General features: G+C 41.6%; 1 protein-coding gene across 2 annotated transcripts in view; it reads left to right on the top strand.

The window, feature by feature from the left end:
* Window positions 1–17,436, top strand: part of SV2C (synaptic vesicle glycoprotein 2C) — a 280,355-nt gene that overhangs the window by 131,213 nt on the left and 131,706 nt on the right. For both annotated transcript variants that reach the window (XM_011959231.1, XM_011959230.1), the window contains exon 4: window positions 541–692. In XM_011959231.1, the coding sequence (XP_011814621.1) occupies window positions 541–692 (152 nt within the window). The remainder of the gene's footprint in view (window positions 1–540; window positions 693–17,436) is intronic.

Here is a 17,436-nt window from a genome sequence, read left to right as displayed (position 1 = left end):
GACCCCATTAATCCTGTGTTTGTCAACCCATTAACCTAATTTAGTGCTGCTGTGGGGTAGCAGTGAGTAAATACAGATTACGGATAGTACCCTAGAGGTGTTTGAAGCTGTTTCCAAAGTCCCCACATCATGAGTGGGACATGGCACAGCAACTCTCTTTAAAAACAAGTTAATTAAAATATTCACTAGATTTTAGGAAATCAATGTAAGTTTTTATAAATATCACGTAAAACATTCAACCATAAGCTGAAAAGTCAACGGAATCTCACGTTAAGCTCTATAAATCACCTGAGACAAACACCACTGCCACCTCTTGGTAACATAGCTTAATTGCAAGTTCAAGTTTTTGGAGGGATAATAAACCCTTATTAAATATAGAGACTATAATTTTTACATTGTAAAATGATAGAAAATATATTTGTTGATATGCTGGGATAGGGAGAAAGCATGCGTTGTTAGAGTTTGCTTTGGCTCTGCCCTTTGCATTTCACATTAGCTGTCCACACCCTGATTTCATGTATTCTCTGTACATCTTGGCAGGATTGGAGGAGCCATACCCACTGTGTTCTCATACTTTGCTGAAGTGCTGGCCCGGGAAAAGCGGGGTGAACACCTGAGCTGGCTTTGCATGTTCTGGATGATCGGTGGCATCTACGCCTCTGCCATGGCCTGGGCCATCATCCCGCACTACGGTAAGAGGCTGGCCTTGCACCAGCTGGGCAGTCACTTCATTTTGCTTCAGGCTCCATTTCCATCTTCTTCCTCTCTTCTAAGGGCTACTTTGAGAAAAACTACTCATACTCATGTTTCTCCCTTTCATAGTATCCAGGAGTTTTTCCCCACTGTGTAGAGATCTGTATAAAGTAACTTTGTCAAATGCCCTTCTGGTTATATTAACATAATGGGGGAAAAATGTTTCCCCCTACTATGCTTTCACAACATTTCTGGTCACCAAAATGTGTGGGGTATTTTCTCCCACTGACCAGTTCTCCAATAGCTGGGTGTGCTACAATTAAACTCAATTCTGACACTGTGTTACTTGGGGTTAGAGTCAAATGGCACAGATTGAGGGCTCAGTCCCACAGGACTGCCCCCTATTTCAGAGGCCAGTTGTAAGTCAAGGCCTCTGGAACTTCTGACTGAGCAGCTATAAATGGGAGGTCCCTATACCCCCCACCCTCAGGTTTGATCATTTGCTAGAGTGGCTCCCAGAACTCAGGGAAATAACTCTCATTCACCAGTTTATGACAAAGATGTGGCAAAGGATGTAGATGAACAGCCAGGTGAAGAGAAACACAGGGCAAGTTATATGGGAAGAGGTGAGGGGCTTCCGTGACTTCTCCACCTCACCGCCCTCCCAGTGCCTCCACGTGTTCAACAACCCAAAAGCTCTCCAAACTCCATAGTTCAGGGATTTTTATAGAGGTTTCTATAGGCATGAATGATTAGGTATGATTGATTTTTAACTCAATCCCCAGCCCCTCTCCCCTTCCTGGAGGATGGGGGTGGAGCTAAACGCTCCAAGCTTATGATCATGGCTTGGTCTTTCTGGTGACCAGCCCCACTCAGGAGCCCACCAACAGTTGTCTCATTAGAACAAAAGATGCTCCTATTACCCAGGAAATTCCCAGGAATTAGGAGCTCTGTGTCACGAACCATGGATGATGACCAACACTTATGTTTCTTATTATAATTACAGCATCATAGTGTACTATTGCGTTTTACTGTTTTTAAAGTAATCTCTTTCATTTGTTTCCTCTGTGCTGTCAATGCTGGGGATTCCTCTCCCCTCTGCCTCTCCTACCCTAAGTGGAGGTGGGAGGATACACAGATCATCAGCAGCATATAAGACTACATGACTTATAGCTGTTCTTGGAACTGCCATACATATCAGACACACAGGAGTGCCTTTACTCAACTCCTGTGGGCTCAGTCCAAAGATCAGCTCCACATCAGCCCCACCTCTTCTGGCAACTCAGAACTGGGAAGGGAGCAGTAAAACTCCTGTTGTATGGTCTGTTGAACTGCAGAACTTTAGAGGTGACTCTACTTGTCTACACTCCCATATCCCCTCTTTAGTTTCTCCTAAGCTCTTACTGTTCCTGCCGCCTCAGAAACCTGTACAGGTTGCATGTTTCTGAGCCATACTCCCCCTCAGAAGCCAAAAAGCTGCAAGTTGCTTCATCTACAAGCAGTGAAGTGAATGGAAAGGTCAACTGAATCCAGAAATCAAATTCAATATATCAGGAAAGGGGAGAGAAGTGTTCTGGTTGTGTGTGTGTGTGTGTGTGTGTGTGTGTGTACATGCACACACACATGCACATGTGCCCAAACAGGCTAAAGTTTGCAAAATAGGAATACTGTATAAATTAAAACCACATGACTTTAGAAACTCACTGTCTGCTCTAATCTAAAAAATTAGATTTCAAAAACTCATTCTTTGCTCTTTTTTTATTTCTCTGCTTTTGTTTTAGAACAGGGTAATATTTCATTATAAAACACAGTTCTGTTAGAGAACAACCTTGGCGAAGCTGACTCGTTGCTAAAACCAGACATAGACTTTAGTATTTAGATGTATTTAATTTGCTTTTTAACTGAGTTTTAACATGCTGAGTTACAAAATCATGTCACACTCTTTCTTTTGGTGAACCTGAAAAGTTACATGAAAACTGAAATCGTATTTAACAACAACGAAAGCAAGATATGAGGAATTGGTTATTCACGTTGAGTTCAGGGTACCAAGCTCAAGTGGTGGGTTTTTCATTTTTAAACTCTTCGGTCACTTGTGAGCCAGAGATGCCCTCATACAGGCAGGTCCCCATATCCACCATGAGGCTTGTCTTCTGCCACCATTCAAGGAATTCAAGATTTTTCTTTTTAATTTGAGATCTCAGGACTTCTGCCACCCTCAGAACCTTCCTTGGTAGAGCAGCATCTAACTCATGCCCCACTCAGCTTGCTGGTTCAAGTGGAAAAGCCACTCAAGAATTGTTTTATAGGAACTATGTTTAAGAAGGTGAATAGGAAATGCAGAGTCCAGCTTTACCCATCATTGCTCCATAGCCACTGCTAGTCTATCCATTCATACCCTTTGTGCATATTCAAATAAGGGCTGCGCCAGGTAGGTAGCCAGAAGTGCTGCCCCGCTTGTCATCTCTGCCAGCTACTCATGGAGGGCTCAACCTAACAAATTTATACAGCAGCTAAAGTGCTTCTTTCTCTCTCTCTGTCTCTTCTTTTTTTGGATTCCTTCTTAGCTGGCCTTCAGGCCAGACTTGTTCTCTTTTCAACCTCTGATGAAAGCATTGCTCCTTGGCTATGGCTGAGCTTTCTCTCTGGAGCTCCTTGTCTCCCTAGTTAATGGCTATCTCTTTCCTGGTCCTCTCTTCTCATGATATCACTCAGAATTTCACCTACTGGCCTTCTTAAACTCATAACTCACACTGGCTTCTGCAGCCTACATGTGTCCACCAAGCCCAGGCATGACCGTTTTTATTTTTAGTTTTCTTTCTCATTAGGGATTCAATTCCTCCGACTCTGCCTTTCACACATCCCTGCCCTTGAACTCTGGATGGTTCCAGATTTTCTCTCCTGCCTCGCCACTGGTCAGTCAGTGCCGACCCACAAAGAATAAGCATGATCTCCACCTTGCTTTTTCCAAAGTACACCTCAGATACTTCTTGTTTATAGCTACAAGGGCTAATTAATTCATATATAACTAGAATGAGGGAAAGTTGGGAATCATAAACAATACATGAAAAGTTGCAAAAACAATGGCAACACAACAAAATTAAATGTCGGAGGCTGACATCAACTTTTATGTTGACAACACCTTGAGAAATAATGACCTGATTAGGAAATGAGTAATGTAAATACGAAAACGTTATGCCATTGCTTTACTAAAGGATTTCCATGGCCAGAAGTGTGGCGAGAAAACATATATTTCATTCAATTCTGTCCACAAATTAAAAGTAACAATGAAAAACTTTAAAAATAACTTTGCCAAGATGATTGTTATACTCTTGCAATTTGAAGAGTTTTAATTTTTGTTTTAAAGTTTAATTTTAAAAATCCTATGCTGAGGCTTCTGGAGTGCTAATGACATTCTGTATCTTGAGCTGGGTGGAGTTTTTAAATGAAGTTTTGAATTGTAAAATTCATTAAAGTGGGTGCTTAAGATGTGTGCATGTTATTATATGAATATTACACTTTTTCACAAACACTTTTGAGTATGTTTACCACCTCCTCCATACCCTGAAAACACTCATGCTTGAATTTGACCCCACATCAATCAAATCAGATTCCCTGGACAAGAGACGCAGCATTGAGAGTTTTTATTCTTATTTTTTTCAGCTTTATTGAGGTATGATTGACAAATAAAAATTATATACATTTAATGTGTACAACTTGAAGGTTTGATATATGTGTGCATTGTGAAATGATTACCACAATCAAACTAATTAACATCTTTCATGTGTGTATGATGAGAACACTTACTCTCAGCAAGTTTCAAGTATACAATACAGTACAATATTATTAACTCTAGTTACCATGCTGAATATTAGATCTCCAGAACTTATCATCTTATAACCGAAAATTTGTGCCCTTTGACCAACATCTCCCCCCATCCCTCAGCTCCTGGTAATCACTCTTAACTACTCTCTGTTTCTATGAGTTCAACTTTTCAGATTTCACATATCGTTGAGATTGTATGATATTTGTCTTTTCATGTCTGGCCTATTTCACTTAACATAATGCCTTCCAGGTTCATTCATATTGTTGCAAAGGGAAGGATATCCTTGTTTTTAAAGGCTGAACAATATTCCAATATGTGCATATATGTGTGTGTGTGTGTGTATGTACATATGTATACACAAACAGTTTTAAAGCTTTACTGTTTTTACAGTTTTATCGTTCTGAAGTTACATTTAAGCCTTTAATCCATTTTAAGTTGATTTTTATCTATGGTGCAAAAGGAGGTTCCAATTTCATTCTTTTGCATATGGATATCCAGGTTTTCCAGCACCATTTGTTGAAGAGACTATCCTTTCCTTATGGGGTACTCTTGCTGCCTTTGTCAAAGATCAGTTGACTGTATAAGCATGGGTTTATTTCTGGGCTATTCTGTTCCATTGGTCTATGTATCTGTGTTTATGCCAATACTATACTATTTCAATTACTATAGCTTTGTAATATAATTTGAAATCAGGAAGTCTCCAGCTTTGTTCTTCTTGCTCAAGATTGCTTTAGCTATTCAGGGTCTTTTGTGGTTCCATACAGATTTTAGGATTGTTTCTTCTATTTCTGTGAAAAATGACATTGGAACTTTGATAGGGATTACATTGACTCTGTAGATCTGTTTGAATAGCACTGACATTTTGACTATAATTCTTTCAATCCATAAATACAATATATCTTGCCATTTATTTGCCATCTTCAATTTCTTTCATCAGAGTTTTATTGTTTTCAACATACAGATCTTTTACCTTCTTTGTTAAATTTATTCCTATTTTATTCTTTTTGATGCTATTGTAAGTAGGATTGTTTTGATAATTTCTTTTTCAAATGCTTCATTATTAGTGTATAGAAACACAACTAATTTTTGTCTCTTGATTTCGTATGCTGTCACATTGCTGAACTCATGTATTCTAACAGTTTCTTGGTGGCGTCTTTAGAATTTTCTATATATAAGATCATGTCATCTGCAGAGACATGCTCTTATTTTACTTCTTTCTTTCTGATTTTGATTCCCTTTGTTTCTTTTCTTGCCTAATTGCTCTGGCTAGGACTTTCAGTACTATCCTGAATAGAAAGGACAAGGGTCTTCCTGGTCTTAGAGGGAAAGCTTTTAGCTTTTCACCATTGAGTATGTTAGCTGGGAGCTTGTCATGGATAGCCTTGATTATGTTAAGGTACATCAATAGTTTTTAAAGCTTCTGGGTAGTTCTAATGTGCAGCCAGGTTTGAGATTCTTCGGCTTCCTTTCCATGGAAGGCCCAATGGGTGACCTCAGAAGTCTGTTTTTCTGCTGGGCCCCTAGAACTTGATGGTATGTGCTGGGTGGGAGTGGGGCAATGCGAATGAGAGTAAGGAGAACAGTGAGCCTGACCTGTTCAGTGTTTGAGTTTCCATACTGTTGGTTTCATCCACGCAAAAACCTGTCCATCTGTTTTAGAATCACACTTAAAAAGTAGCTTTGACATCTAGATATCTCTTCTTTTCAATGATACATCTTTTAACTTTGCCTAAAATAGACAAGGGGCTAAAAGTCTATCCACTTTCCCTGCAGCCTCTGAAAAAACTAAAGGCTTATATCTCTCCTCTGAAATCTGCATTGTATAAATGATGCCATAGTCCACAGAAACAAGAGCGGGTCCACCCCTGCTGCTCTGTCCTCTTTCACTGAGGAGGCCTTTGAGTGCCCACCACTCCCTGTGCATTGAATTTGCACCCTGCAGGGAAGGAACACAGGAGTGTAATAAAGTGACTCAGAGCCAGGACCTCAGCCTTCTCATATTGGTAACAGGCTTTGCTCTGGAGAGAAGGAATGGATAATTGGCATCCACACGGCAAGTGTATTTCAAATGATAAATCACACACAGGCTTGTGGACAGAGGTGTTTGTTGTTTCTGGGTGTTGCCGTTTAGTAATTAGGGCAGAGCAGTCAGTGCACAAAGCCTGAGCCTGATGCTGTGAGACTGGAATTCTGGCCGCTCACAAGCCTCTGATGCAAAGTAGACCTTGAGTGAGTCACTAAGGATTCTGGAAGGAAATCTGGAAGGATTCTTGTGAAGTTAGACACTAGAATAGGGGATTGGATTGCTCTAAGGGCTAGTGAGTTAAGACATGGGCTATGGCCAGGGGTTTTCAGTGGACAGTGGAGTCCACCTGGCCTGCTGAGACCTAGCTTTTGTACCAGTGTGGAATAGTGATGGTGCTTTCTCTTCATATCACTGCTGTCAGAGTTGAAATTTTCCCCAGAAACAGATGGTTGCTAACATCTGAAGGTTCCCAACATGAATGGATCTTATCCAGTGCTGACAAGACCTTAGGAGGCAGAGCGCCTTGCTGTGGTCATACCAGCACCTTCCCTGCCACCACTCCATTCAGGAACTTCTGGGCTGTCTGTGTCTCCCCCATGGCAAAGAGCAGTCTACTAGAGCAAGAGAGGAGGAAGAGCAACAAACCCAGAAGGAAATACCCTTGCCTCAAAAATCAGGTGCCTGTAACAGCTGAAAATAGGTATTTAGAATTGGCTTGGCCGGGTGCAGTGCCTCACAGCTGTAAACCCAGTGCTTTGGGAGACTGAGGCAGGAGAATTGCCTAAAGCCAGGAGTTCGAGAAAATTTGGCTCTTCTTGACCCAACACCCATTCTCAAGCCTAGGCCTTCTGACCCATAGTGGGACTTGGCTACTGGTTCCGAAATAAATAAGCAGTACCTTCAAGAACAGATAGGTCAGGTGGAAAGGTTCTCTTTCAGCCTTCCTGCCCTTCCTTTCTCTCTCCACACTCTGTAATAAGGACACATCAGCATTTAATGGAAGCCCCAGTGCCTCAGGGGAAATGGGAACAGAGAGCTGAATCACAGGCACTTTCCACGTTGGCTGAGAGCTTTCATTAGGCCCAGGCTTTGGAGTTGCTGCTGGACTGCGGCACTGTCCGCTCCATTAAACCCTCTGTCATCATTTTCCCTTTTAAATTCATGTGCGCATCAGATGAGGTGTTCTCCCCTGCTGTGTGCATTACAGTGTGTAGCAAAGACGTTCAATTAGCTAAATGGGAAAGTTCTCATTTTAGCACGAAAGGCCACAGCTCTGAAAGCCCACAGTGCACTGGGCCCTATCTAGCCCCCAGAATAGCCCATGGCCTCTATCTGGCCAGCCCTTCACTGCAGATGTTGTAGAGTCAAATTAGGGGTTCCCAAAAACTCCAGACTTACCCCACCCTACCACTCCAGCCATGATGAGATGTCCAGGCTTAAAAATACATATATTCCCAAGGTTGTCCAAATTACCAAAACGTCCCTACTTCCTTTGGCTGGCAGGAGAGGCAATAGCTGTCTAATTACAGAAGGAAACAGGGAAAGATTCCTGATTCTCCAACCAGACAGATATTCGACAAGAAAGAAGAAGAAAGTCAGCTTCCTTGTTCACAAGAAGAAATGCACTGTGGCCAAGGGAAAGAGGTATAAAGTGAGAGGAATTTTGAGTCTCAGACCTGCTACTTCTGTGAGCCCTGTCAAAGCTTTTCAGTCTGATCCAGCCCACTCTCCTAGTCAGCATTGTGGTAAGGATTAAGCAAAATAATCTTGTTAGAACACCCAGTGCATATTTGATGCTCAAAAATGGCAGCTATTATTGCTATCAGGTCATCCTGCTTGAGATACCCAGATTGTCAGAGCTGCCCAAATGTGAGCTACATGAAAAGAAGAGGGAGAAGGAACTAAAAGGCATAAACCCTGCCTAAAGTTTGAGATTAGAGAAGTCAGAGGAAAGAAAAAAAAAGGATAGAAGCTAAGACAAGGAGAGAGAACCAAAGTATTAAAACAATACTGTAAAATCTTGATGACTTTGTACCCAATAAATCAGAATCCTCCATTTGTCTGTTGGGTTAATATTCAAGCGGCATGTACTATATAAAGAGTCATTTTCAAGGCCATGGTGCTATCATTCCCAGATAGAAATAATGAGAGTCTGACAACTCTAATCTGCCAGCATCAACTACCAGCTGATTCTGTGGATTATATGGGCAGCACCAGAGCCAAGCTGTATCACAGCAGCAAGATGTCAGAGATCCTGGAGACAGGCAGTCAGTGCAGTCGTTAACAGCATGGGCTTAGAGGGAAGGCCGTGCTTCCAAGCCACCTCTGCCCTCTCTATCTTTGTCGTCTTTAGGACAGTTACCTAGGCTCTCTGGTCCTCTGTTTCCTCATCTGTAAAATAGGCACAATAATAGTATAACCTAATATAATTGCTGCACAATCCCATTACTGGGTATATACCCAAAGGATTATAAATCATTCTACCATAAAGACACATGCACGTGTATGTTTATTGCAGCACTATTCACAATAGCAAAGACTTGGAACCAACCCAAGTGCCCATCAGTGATAGACTGGATAAAGAAAATGTGACATATATACAACATGAAATACTATGCAGCCTTAAAAAAATAATGAGTTCATGTCATTTGCAGGGACGTGGATGAAAGTGGAAACCATCATTCTCAGCAAACTAACACAGGAATAGAAAACCAAATACTGCGTGTTCTCACTCATAAGTGGGAACTGAACAATGAGAACACATGGACACAGGGAGGGGAACATCATGCAGCAGGTCCTGTTGGTTGGGGTAGGCAAAGGGAGGGAGAGCATTAGGACAAATACCTAACGCATGTGGGGCTTCAAACCTAGATGATGGGTTGATAGGTGCAGCAAATCACCATGGCACATGTACACCTATGTAACAAACCTGTACATTGTGCACATGTATCCCAGAACTCAAAGTAAAATAAAAAAAAAAATACAATTGCTGTATTAAAGGATGGCATACAGAAAGTGGTTACTTTGCACAGTGCCTGGCACAGATGTTCATTAAGTGTAGTCTCGTATTTTCATATTTGGGACTGAAGTTTGGGTCAGGGAGGAAGAATTAAAAAGAGGAATATTTAAAAGATTGTACTCACCTTTTCCTAACCATGTTTTCTCAATGGTTCACCTGTGATTTGAAGTTGTGGAGATGGATAAGGAAGATTAGAAGTATAGGAACAGAACTTGTAAGGCATGCCAAAGTGTCCTGTGCCCACTACTCCAGGGTGTCAGGGCAGACCTCACATGATAACTGGGGTTCCTCTCAGCAGCCCAGCCAGGGCAGGCAGGTACCAGGTGGCCCAGAGCCCTGCCCTCTCAGCTTTGCCATATTTCACTGAGTGTTACAGCCCTGATGATTTTATGCTCAAGAGTCAGAGTAAGACATGACAGAGGGAAGTGATTTGGTACATTGATTTATACCAGTATTATTTCTTAATTTGTTAATTTAATTTGTTAATTTTAGGATCAATCTTTTATTTCATCTCAACAAAAGAACTCTTGGCTTCCGATTTCCTTCAGTGATGGTTCACTTTTCCCCATGCAATAATAAGATGCATCAGTCAAAGAAACAATGATGATATAGTCTTTAAGGGCTTAAAAAGTGGATGTGAAATCAAAAAACAAAAATTATCACGTGTTTAAGTGCATGGCCATTTCTTTGAATGCATCGGTTTCATTGTTCATCGTACCCAGAAGCAAGTGTTTGGAAAGTCTCATGTGCTGAAATATGACCACAAGCCAGCTCTCCCAGCCCAGCCTCCTGTCTCTCTCCCCATCCTCTTTGTTTAATAGGGGTAATAGGAAGCCTGGGGGAAGGCATCTATCAGCTAGGGTGCAGATAGTCCCCACAGACCCAAAAGACATCTATTTACCTTCTTGAGAGACTGACAGTTCTGCGCCAATCTGGGAAACACTTTTCAACATTCTCACGCTGACCTTCGAGGTTTGTATAGTGAACTCAGAGGAGCTACCTCCCCTACTGTGAATTTAAGCCAATTATCGTGGAATTGAAGTCTGAACTCTTCCATTCAAGCTCACCAGAAAAGGAAGGGAAGTCAGGCGTTTACTGAGAGCTTTCTGTGTCCCAGGCATTGTACCTGGTGTGTTATCTTATGCACCTGATCCTAAAATGGGGAAATGGGCTTTAAAATATGGCAGTTTCCTGCTCTGGTGCTCATGTGAAGAACTGTATGTTCCTATGCTGATAGCACTGCAGGGGACCCTGTCAAGCAGGGGTTTGTGACCATACATCCCTCTGGTAAGTTGGTGAAGCCCACAGACCTCTTCCCAAAATAATGTTTTTACATACATAAAGTGAAATAAATAGGATTATAAATGAAATCAATTGTTTCAAAATAGTATTATCAAAATGTATTAGCATATTAAGTAACAACATGTAGTGACAGAGCTAGTAGCTACCACAATTTTGAAGTAGATACAAGTATAGAAGCTGGAAATCAACTAGTGCATTCTTCTGAATCCTAGGAAACCACTGGACCCCAGATTCTCTTCAGAATCCATTTCTTCATTTTAGTTAAGAATTAGAATTGACAGTGGGGTGCAGTAGCTCATGCCTGTAATCCCAGCACTTTGGGAGGCCAAGGTGGATGGATCACTTGAGCTCAGGAGTTTGAGGCCAGCCTGGGCAACATGGCAAAACCCCATCTCTACTATAATTACAAAAATTAGCTGTGCATGGTTTCAGGTGCCTATAATTCCAGCTACTTGTGAGACTGAGGCACCAGAATTGCTTGAACCAGGAAGGGACTCTGTCTCAAAATAAAAAAAAAAAAAAGAATTTACTAGATAAAAAGGAAAAGCCAAATTAACAAAGGCATAAGCAAGATAAAAGTTTGCTTTATATCACATGAAAGAAGTCCGGATAGAGGCAGTCCAGGGCTGGTGTAGTAGCTCAGCAGTCATTATCAAAGGCCCCAATTCCTTTTATCTCACTGCTCCTCCATTCTTAGCACATTCCAACTGTAGGGTTACGTTCTAGGCAGCACAAAGGGGGAAGGATGTATAAGGATATGTCCGTACTCCCAGAAAGAACCTTCCTGGAAGTCCCACACAAATCCACTTGAATCTCATTGACCAGAATTTCAAGACAGAGAAAGTCTTGGAAATGTAGAGTAGCTGTTTATTTCCAGCAGCAGGGAGAATACAAATCAGTGTAGAATGGATACAGGGAGGCAACTGGCCATCTCTGCTGCACCATTTCATTCTTACTCTGGAAAATGTTTTTGGAATGTTCCTGCATTTCATAATGTAATGTTTAAGTGTGGCCCTTCCATCCATTTTTGGATGCCAGAAACAAAAAGCAACACTGGCTAATTCAACAGGAATTTCTTGGAAGGCTGTTGGATAGCTCAGGGAATGGTCAGGAAGGCTGGAGAACCAGGCTCAGAAAACAGCAGAAGACAAGGAAATCCTTCCTTAGATGGCTTACGTGGCCTTTCAGCAAACTCAAAATTTCAGCACTCAGACCCAAAGAAAACACTTACAGTTTAACAAAAATTGGCCCAAATTACACAACTTCAGTTTTAGTGCACCAAGGGGCTTTTACTATTGTTAGATTTTCTTCCAGTCATGGGGAGTTGCTGTCTTTGCAAGATGCAATCCTTAGGGGCGCCACCTGCTGTTAGTAAATCACAATTACCCAAGCATGACACTGTGGACAAGTCACCCCAGTGCCCTCATTCAGATAAGTGCTGAGTTCACACTAATGTGTGTCGGGAGGAATCTGTGCCCATTTGAAGGTAGGCATAGTTTGGGCTGCTGTGGCCTTTCTATTTGGTTTCAGATAATGTAGATACAGGGATCTCGAGACCCTCAAGCCAGTGTGCCTCCTCTGCAGCATTTCAGAGTGGCTCAGACTTCCCTAGTCCTCACATCACAGTTGGCTGGATCCTGGGGCTTCCCCAAACCACATGTGAATCTGAGCCTTACCAGCAGACTAGATCCCCCTCAAATCCTGGAGACCTTGACCTACAAAAGAGACAAAGGCACCCATACCTATGGTAAGTAACAATAGAGACGTTGGTTTTATTTACTGTAGATATAGGTACCTACTCCAGGAGCTGCTGATGTTGGGGTTTGCCCTGCAAACAAATTGTGAATAAATTGTTAATACATTTTATAGTATTAAAAAATTAATTTCAACAATCAATGGCAATATCAAATGCTAGAAAGGAAGCAGAGAAACAGCATCTCTCATGCATTGCTGGTGGAAATGAAAAATAGTTATAGACCCTCTGGAAAGTGGTTTGACAGTTTCTTTAAAAACCAAACATACACCTAACATATAACCCAGTAATTGCACTCCTGGGCATTTATCCCAGAGAAATAAAAACTTGTATCCACACAAAAGCGTATGCATGGTTATCCATACAACTTTATTTGTAACACCCAAAAGCTGAAAACAACCAAAATGTCCTACAATACTATAAAATGCTACTCAGCAATAAAAAGAAACAAGTGATTGCTATAACAGCTTGTAGAGACCTCAAGGGCATTTTGCTGAGTGAAAAAGCCAATCTCAAAAGACATTTATGTAACATCCTAGAAATGACAAATATAGAGGTGGGAGAACACATTAATTGTTGGCAGAGGTTTGGAACGGTCGGAGGGTGGGGGGTATAGGACTATAAAGGAGTTGCATCTGGGAGAACCTTGCGTTATGTAATAGTTGGGTGTCTTGGTTTCCAATATGGTTACGTGAATCTACACATGATAAAATAAAAGCAGAACTATATACGCACATTGCACTAATGTCAGTTTCATGCTTTCAATATTGTCTATAGTTATGTAAGATTAACCACTGAGGGAAACTGGATGAAGGGTACGTGGGATCTCTCTGTACTATCTTTGCAATCTTCTGTGAATCTATAATTAATTCAAAATAAAAAGTAGAAAACGAATGAGTAATACCTTTCAAAAGGGCAGTCTTACATATATTATCTATTTATTCTAATACTTTTGGGAGGAAAAACAACAGTAACTATTACTACCCTTTTTTGAATAGAGAACCTGTTACATAGAAATTTGGTCATTTCTCAAATTGACACAGATAATGGAAGATTAGACATTAGAAGCCATCATCTGATCCTCATTTCTTCAAAATGTTCTCTATACATGACGAAGCTAGGAAACTTCTCCAGAGAACAACAGAGTTCGAATGGTGTCTGGGGCATTTTAACTGTCTCTACAGTGTGCATGTGTGGCCCAGATGCCAGCTACCCCCTTTCTGTCTAGCTGATGCTCTCACAGCCCCTTGCCAAGCATTCAGAGATCCAAGCCTTCATCAATTGTCATGAGAAAAAACAGTCACATGCAGAATTCCTTGTTGTTTTAAAAATTATCTTAGGCTGAGGTGGGAGGATTGCTTGAGGTCAGGAGTTAGAGACCAGCCTGGGCAACCTATATTCTATAACAAATTTAAAAATTAGCTGGGCATGGTGGCACACACCTGTACTCCTAGCTATTTGAGAGGCTGAGGCAGGAAGATTGCTTGAGTCTAGGAGTTTGAGGTTACATTGAGCCATGGTCAGGCCACTGCACTCCAGCCTAGGTGACAGAGCAAGACCCTGTCTCTTAAAACACACACACATACACACACACACACACACACACACACACACACACATACATATATATACACATATACATATATATATCTTATGAAGATTTCATAAGACACTGAAGAGATTTTTTACATCACATGCCTTAAAACCCACGTTTGATAAATCCTGATTTGATATTTGTGTTTCCCTCAAAGACAACATAACTTCTCTCTTCTCCCTCAACACAGCATGCAACTTCTCTAGCTCCTCTCTTCCTTCAGGAATCAACTCCACTGTCACCCTCAACCCCTTAGTCAGAGAAATCAAGCTCTTCCAGCTTCTGGCTCCAAACTTGCATACCTGTCTTAATCTGCTCAGGCTGCCATAACAAGATACCACAGACTGGGTGGCTTAAACAGCAGAAATTTATTTCTCACAGTTCTGGATGCTCAAAGTTCAAGATTAACATGCTGGCTGATTTGGCTTCTGGCCACCTTCTTGCTGTGTCTGTACATGGTGGGCAGGGGAAAGTGGTGGGGGGACGGGCATCTCCCTCTTCTGTTTTTATAAGGCCACAGTCCCGTCAGATTAGGGTCCCATCCTTATGAGCTCATTTAACCTTAATTACCTCCCAAAGACCCTATCACTTTCAGGCATATTGGGGGTTAGAGCTTCCACAATGAATCTGAAAGACATAATTCAGTCCTTAAAACCACCCATTGTGATCTTAGCAAACAAAGGGCCCTCCAGCTACTAGAAGGGTCCCACCCTTTGAAGGCACTGGGATTTTGGGGGGGGTTTCTTCTGCTGTTTTATTGTTAGCTACCTACTGCAAACCTAACTTGAAACACTGATATCTTTTCTCTCTAAAATAAGATCTTGTGCTATCATTATGGTTCCATAAGAACTCCCCATCTCATTTTCCTGCACATTTTTATATTCTGCACTAGACAAAATATATTATGTGTGTGTATGTGTGTATTTCTTTGAAAATAACTCTTCTGAAAATACCCTTGCTGGGCTGAATTTATCATTAACCTAATTAGATCCTTTATCAAAGGCTTACAATTAACATCATTACCAAGTCTTAGTAACTCACCGCTGTGTTTCTAAATTAGCTTTCACCTGTAGGGACATAAAAATCACCATTATTTTCTAAAATGTTCCTTGTTTGAGTGTTGTAACTGTTCCCCAGATTTCCATGAATAATATTTAAGTGACTTACAGGGTAAGAGATACTCACAGTATTGTGGAAAGGGAGAGAATGTTTCCCTCATATCTTAGGGAACAAGTTGAATAACCTCAAAATCATTTTCCTTCCATATCCAGAGTGGGGTCCCCAGAAGAAGTACTCCCTTAATTTGCCCAGGTTGTTAAGGTAAAAGATTGTAGAGCTACCCATCTGTTCTTCACGAGCGCAGTATTCTTTCGTTTGCAAGGACTAAGCCAAACTTTATTTTTTCACATAACCTACCATCAGAGGCATTGACGTTAAATTACCTACCAGTTCCCTATCCTCTTATGGGCTGATTTTGTGTTTCTGTTTTATTCAGCTGTCTCTGTCAAAATCAAGTTTAGATTTGCCCTGGGTGGCTTTGAGAAGGTCTCAGGAGAAGCCAAGGGGACACTGGGTGCGGCACCTTAGCCCGTGTGGCCATTCGGCAGCACTGGGTGCCACTGATGTTTCCCGTGTGACTAATTTCCTGAGATGTACAAGCAACTGCCTAGAGTAGAGCCTTAGAAAAATAGATGGCCAACTAGAACGGAGTGTGAGGTTGAAAGCTTGGCAGGGAATCGAATTATGCAGTGAAGTCATTCCTAGGGATCCTTCTCAACGATGGAAGGGGCTTCTTCTTTGGGAGGTTTCTGATCTTGTATATAACACCGGGGCATGCTTCCACTTAAGGATAAATTAAATTGCATGATCCACTTCTTCCTCATTCCCATGCTCAGCCCTCAAGGAGCTCTTCAGCTGTGCTGCCTGTCATACCATGGAATGTATAAGACAAAAGGGAGTTACTTGGGGCTTGGACAGGATACTTGCAAAGAGGCTGGAAAACAATGAGCCTGAGAATTGGGTGGCAGAGAGGGCAGTGGTCAGCCTTGAGATCTGGTGAAATCAAAGGAGGCAGAGTGTGATGAAAGGAAACAATATGGGTTAGAACAGAGTGAAGTGGTTACTGTAGATCTTAATCAAACAACAACAAAAAAAATGCTCTTGTGTAATCTAGTGGTAGCCGAAGAGGTGAGCCATTTAAGCCATTTATGTATTCCATGCCCAATCTTTTCAGTGATTACTAGAACACCTTAATGAAATGACCAGCATGGGTTAGGCCATGGAACAAATATATTTTCTCTGTCTAAATTATCCAACAAAGAAGTGGATTCAATGGCTTTGCCTCCATTACAGCTAAACAAACTGGGATTGAGCCTTCATTTAAATTACTTGATGAGAGGATAACACTACATTTTGGGTTTGGCAAATGCTCATTGGACATCCATCTGTGTCTGGCCCCATGCTGAAAGCCAGAGGTGCTTCTAGACTAAGGTTGGACTGCCAAGAAATATCTGGTCTGGGGTAACAGCAAAGAGTCCTGAAGATGAAAAGCCTTGCTTCTCATCTTGCCTGTTTCAGCCTATGAGTTCAATGAACCCCTTCCTCAAATACCGTAATGGATCTGGGAGTTCAGCCTTTCTGGGGCCACTTTGAATTCCACTCTGTTCTTTAACTTACACTGATCTTCCTAGTTAGATGGAGGGTGCACATTAGCCTGAGGGGTTAGGTGGAGGGCTGGGGAGCAGTGGGGCAGAAGGAACGGTGAGTTGGGAAGAGTCCCAGGAGTCTTGGCTTGACAATTTAAGACTGAGATGGGCAACTTAAATATCCTAGGAGCCAAGCAGGTGGCATCAATAAACGAAGCTGGAAGAAAACAGAAGCAAATGAGAAAGCCCACACCCTCTCTCGAGGATTAGCAGCTACTGAGCTGCAGCAGATTCCAGCCAGACAGATACTAAAGCCAAGTATGGCCAGATCTGATTTCCAAAAAAAAGGCAAAATTCTGGATATTTATATGAAGTCTCTCCCATTTTTAATGCTCTAATTCTTACATATTCTTATGGAGATACAATTTGCACATGTGGTAAGTAGAATAATGGCCTCCCAAAGATGTCCATTTGGTAAGTATATGTTTAGCTTGATGAGAAGCTACTAGACTGTTTCTAAAGTCACTCTCCCATAATCCTCCAATGTTTAAATGTTGGCAGCTGATTCAGAAAGTTTCAAG

Source organism: Colobus angolensis, unplaced genomic scaffold, assembly GCF_000951035.1.
Source record: "Colobus angolensis palliatus isolate OR3802 unplaced genomic scaffold, Cang.pa_1.0 Scaffold49, whole genome shotgun sequence".
Taxonomy (NCBI): domain Eukaryota; kingdom Metazoa; phylum Chordata; class Mammalia; order Primates; family Cercopithecidae; genus Colobus; species Colobus angolensis.
Note: the sequence above shows the minus strand (reverse complement) of the source record. Positions and strands in the feature narration are given on the sequence as shown.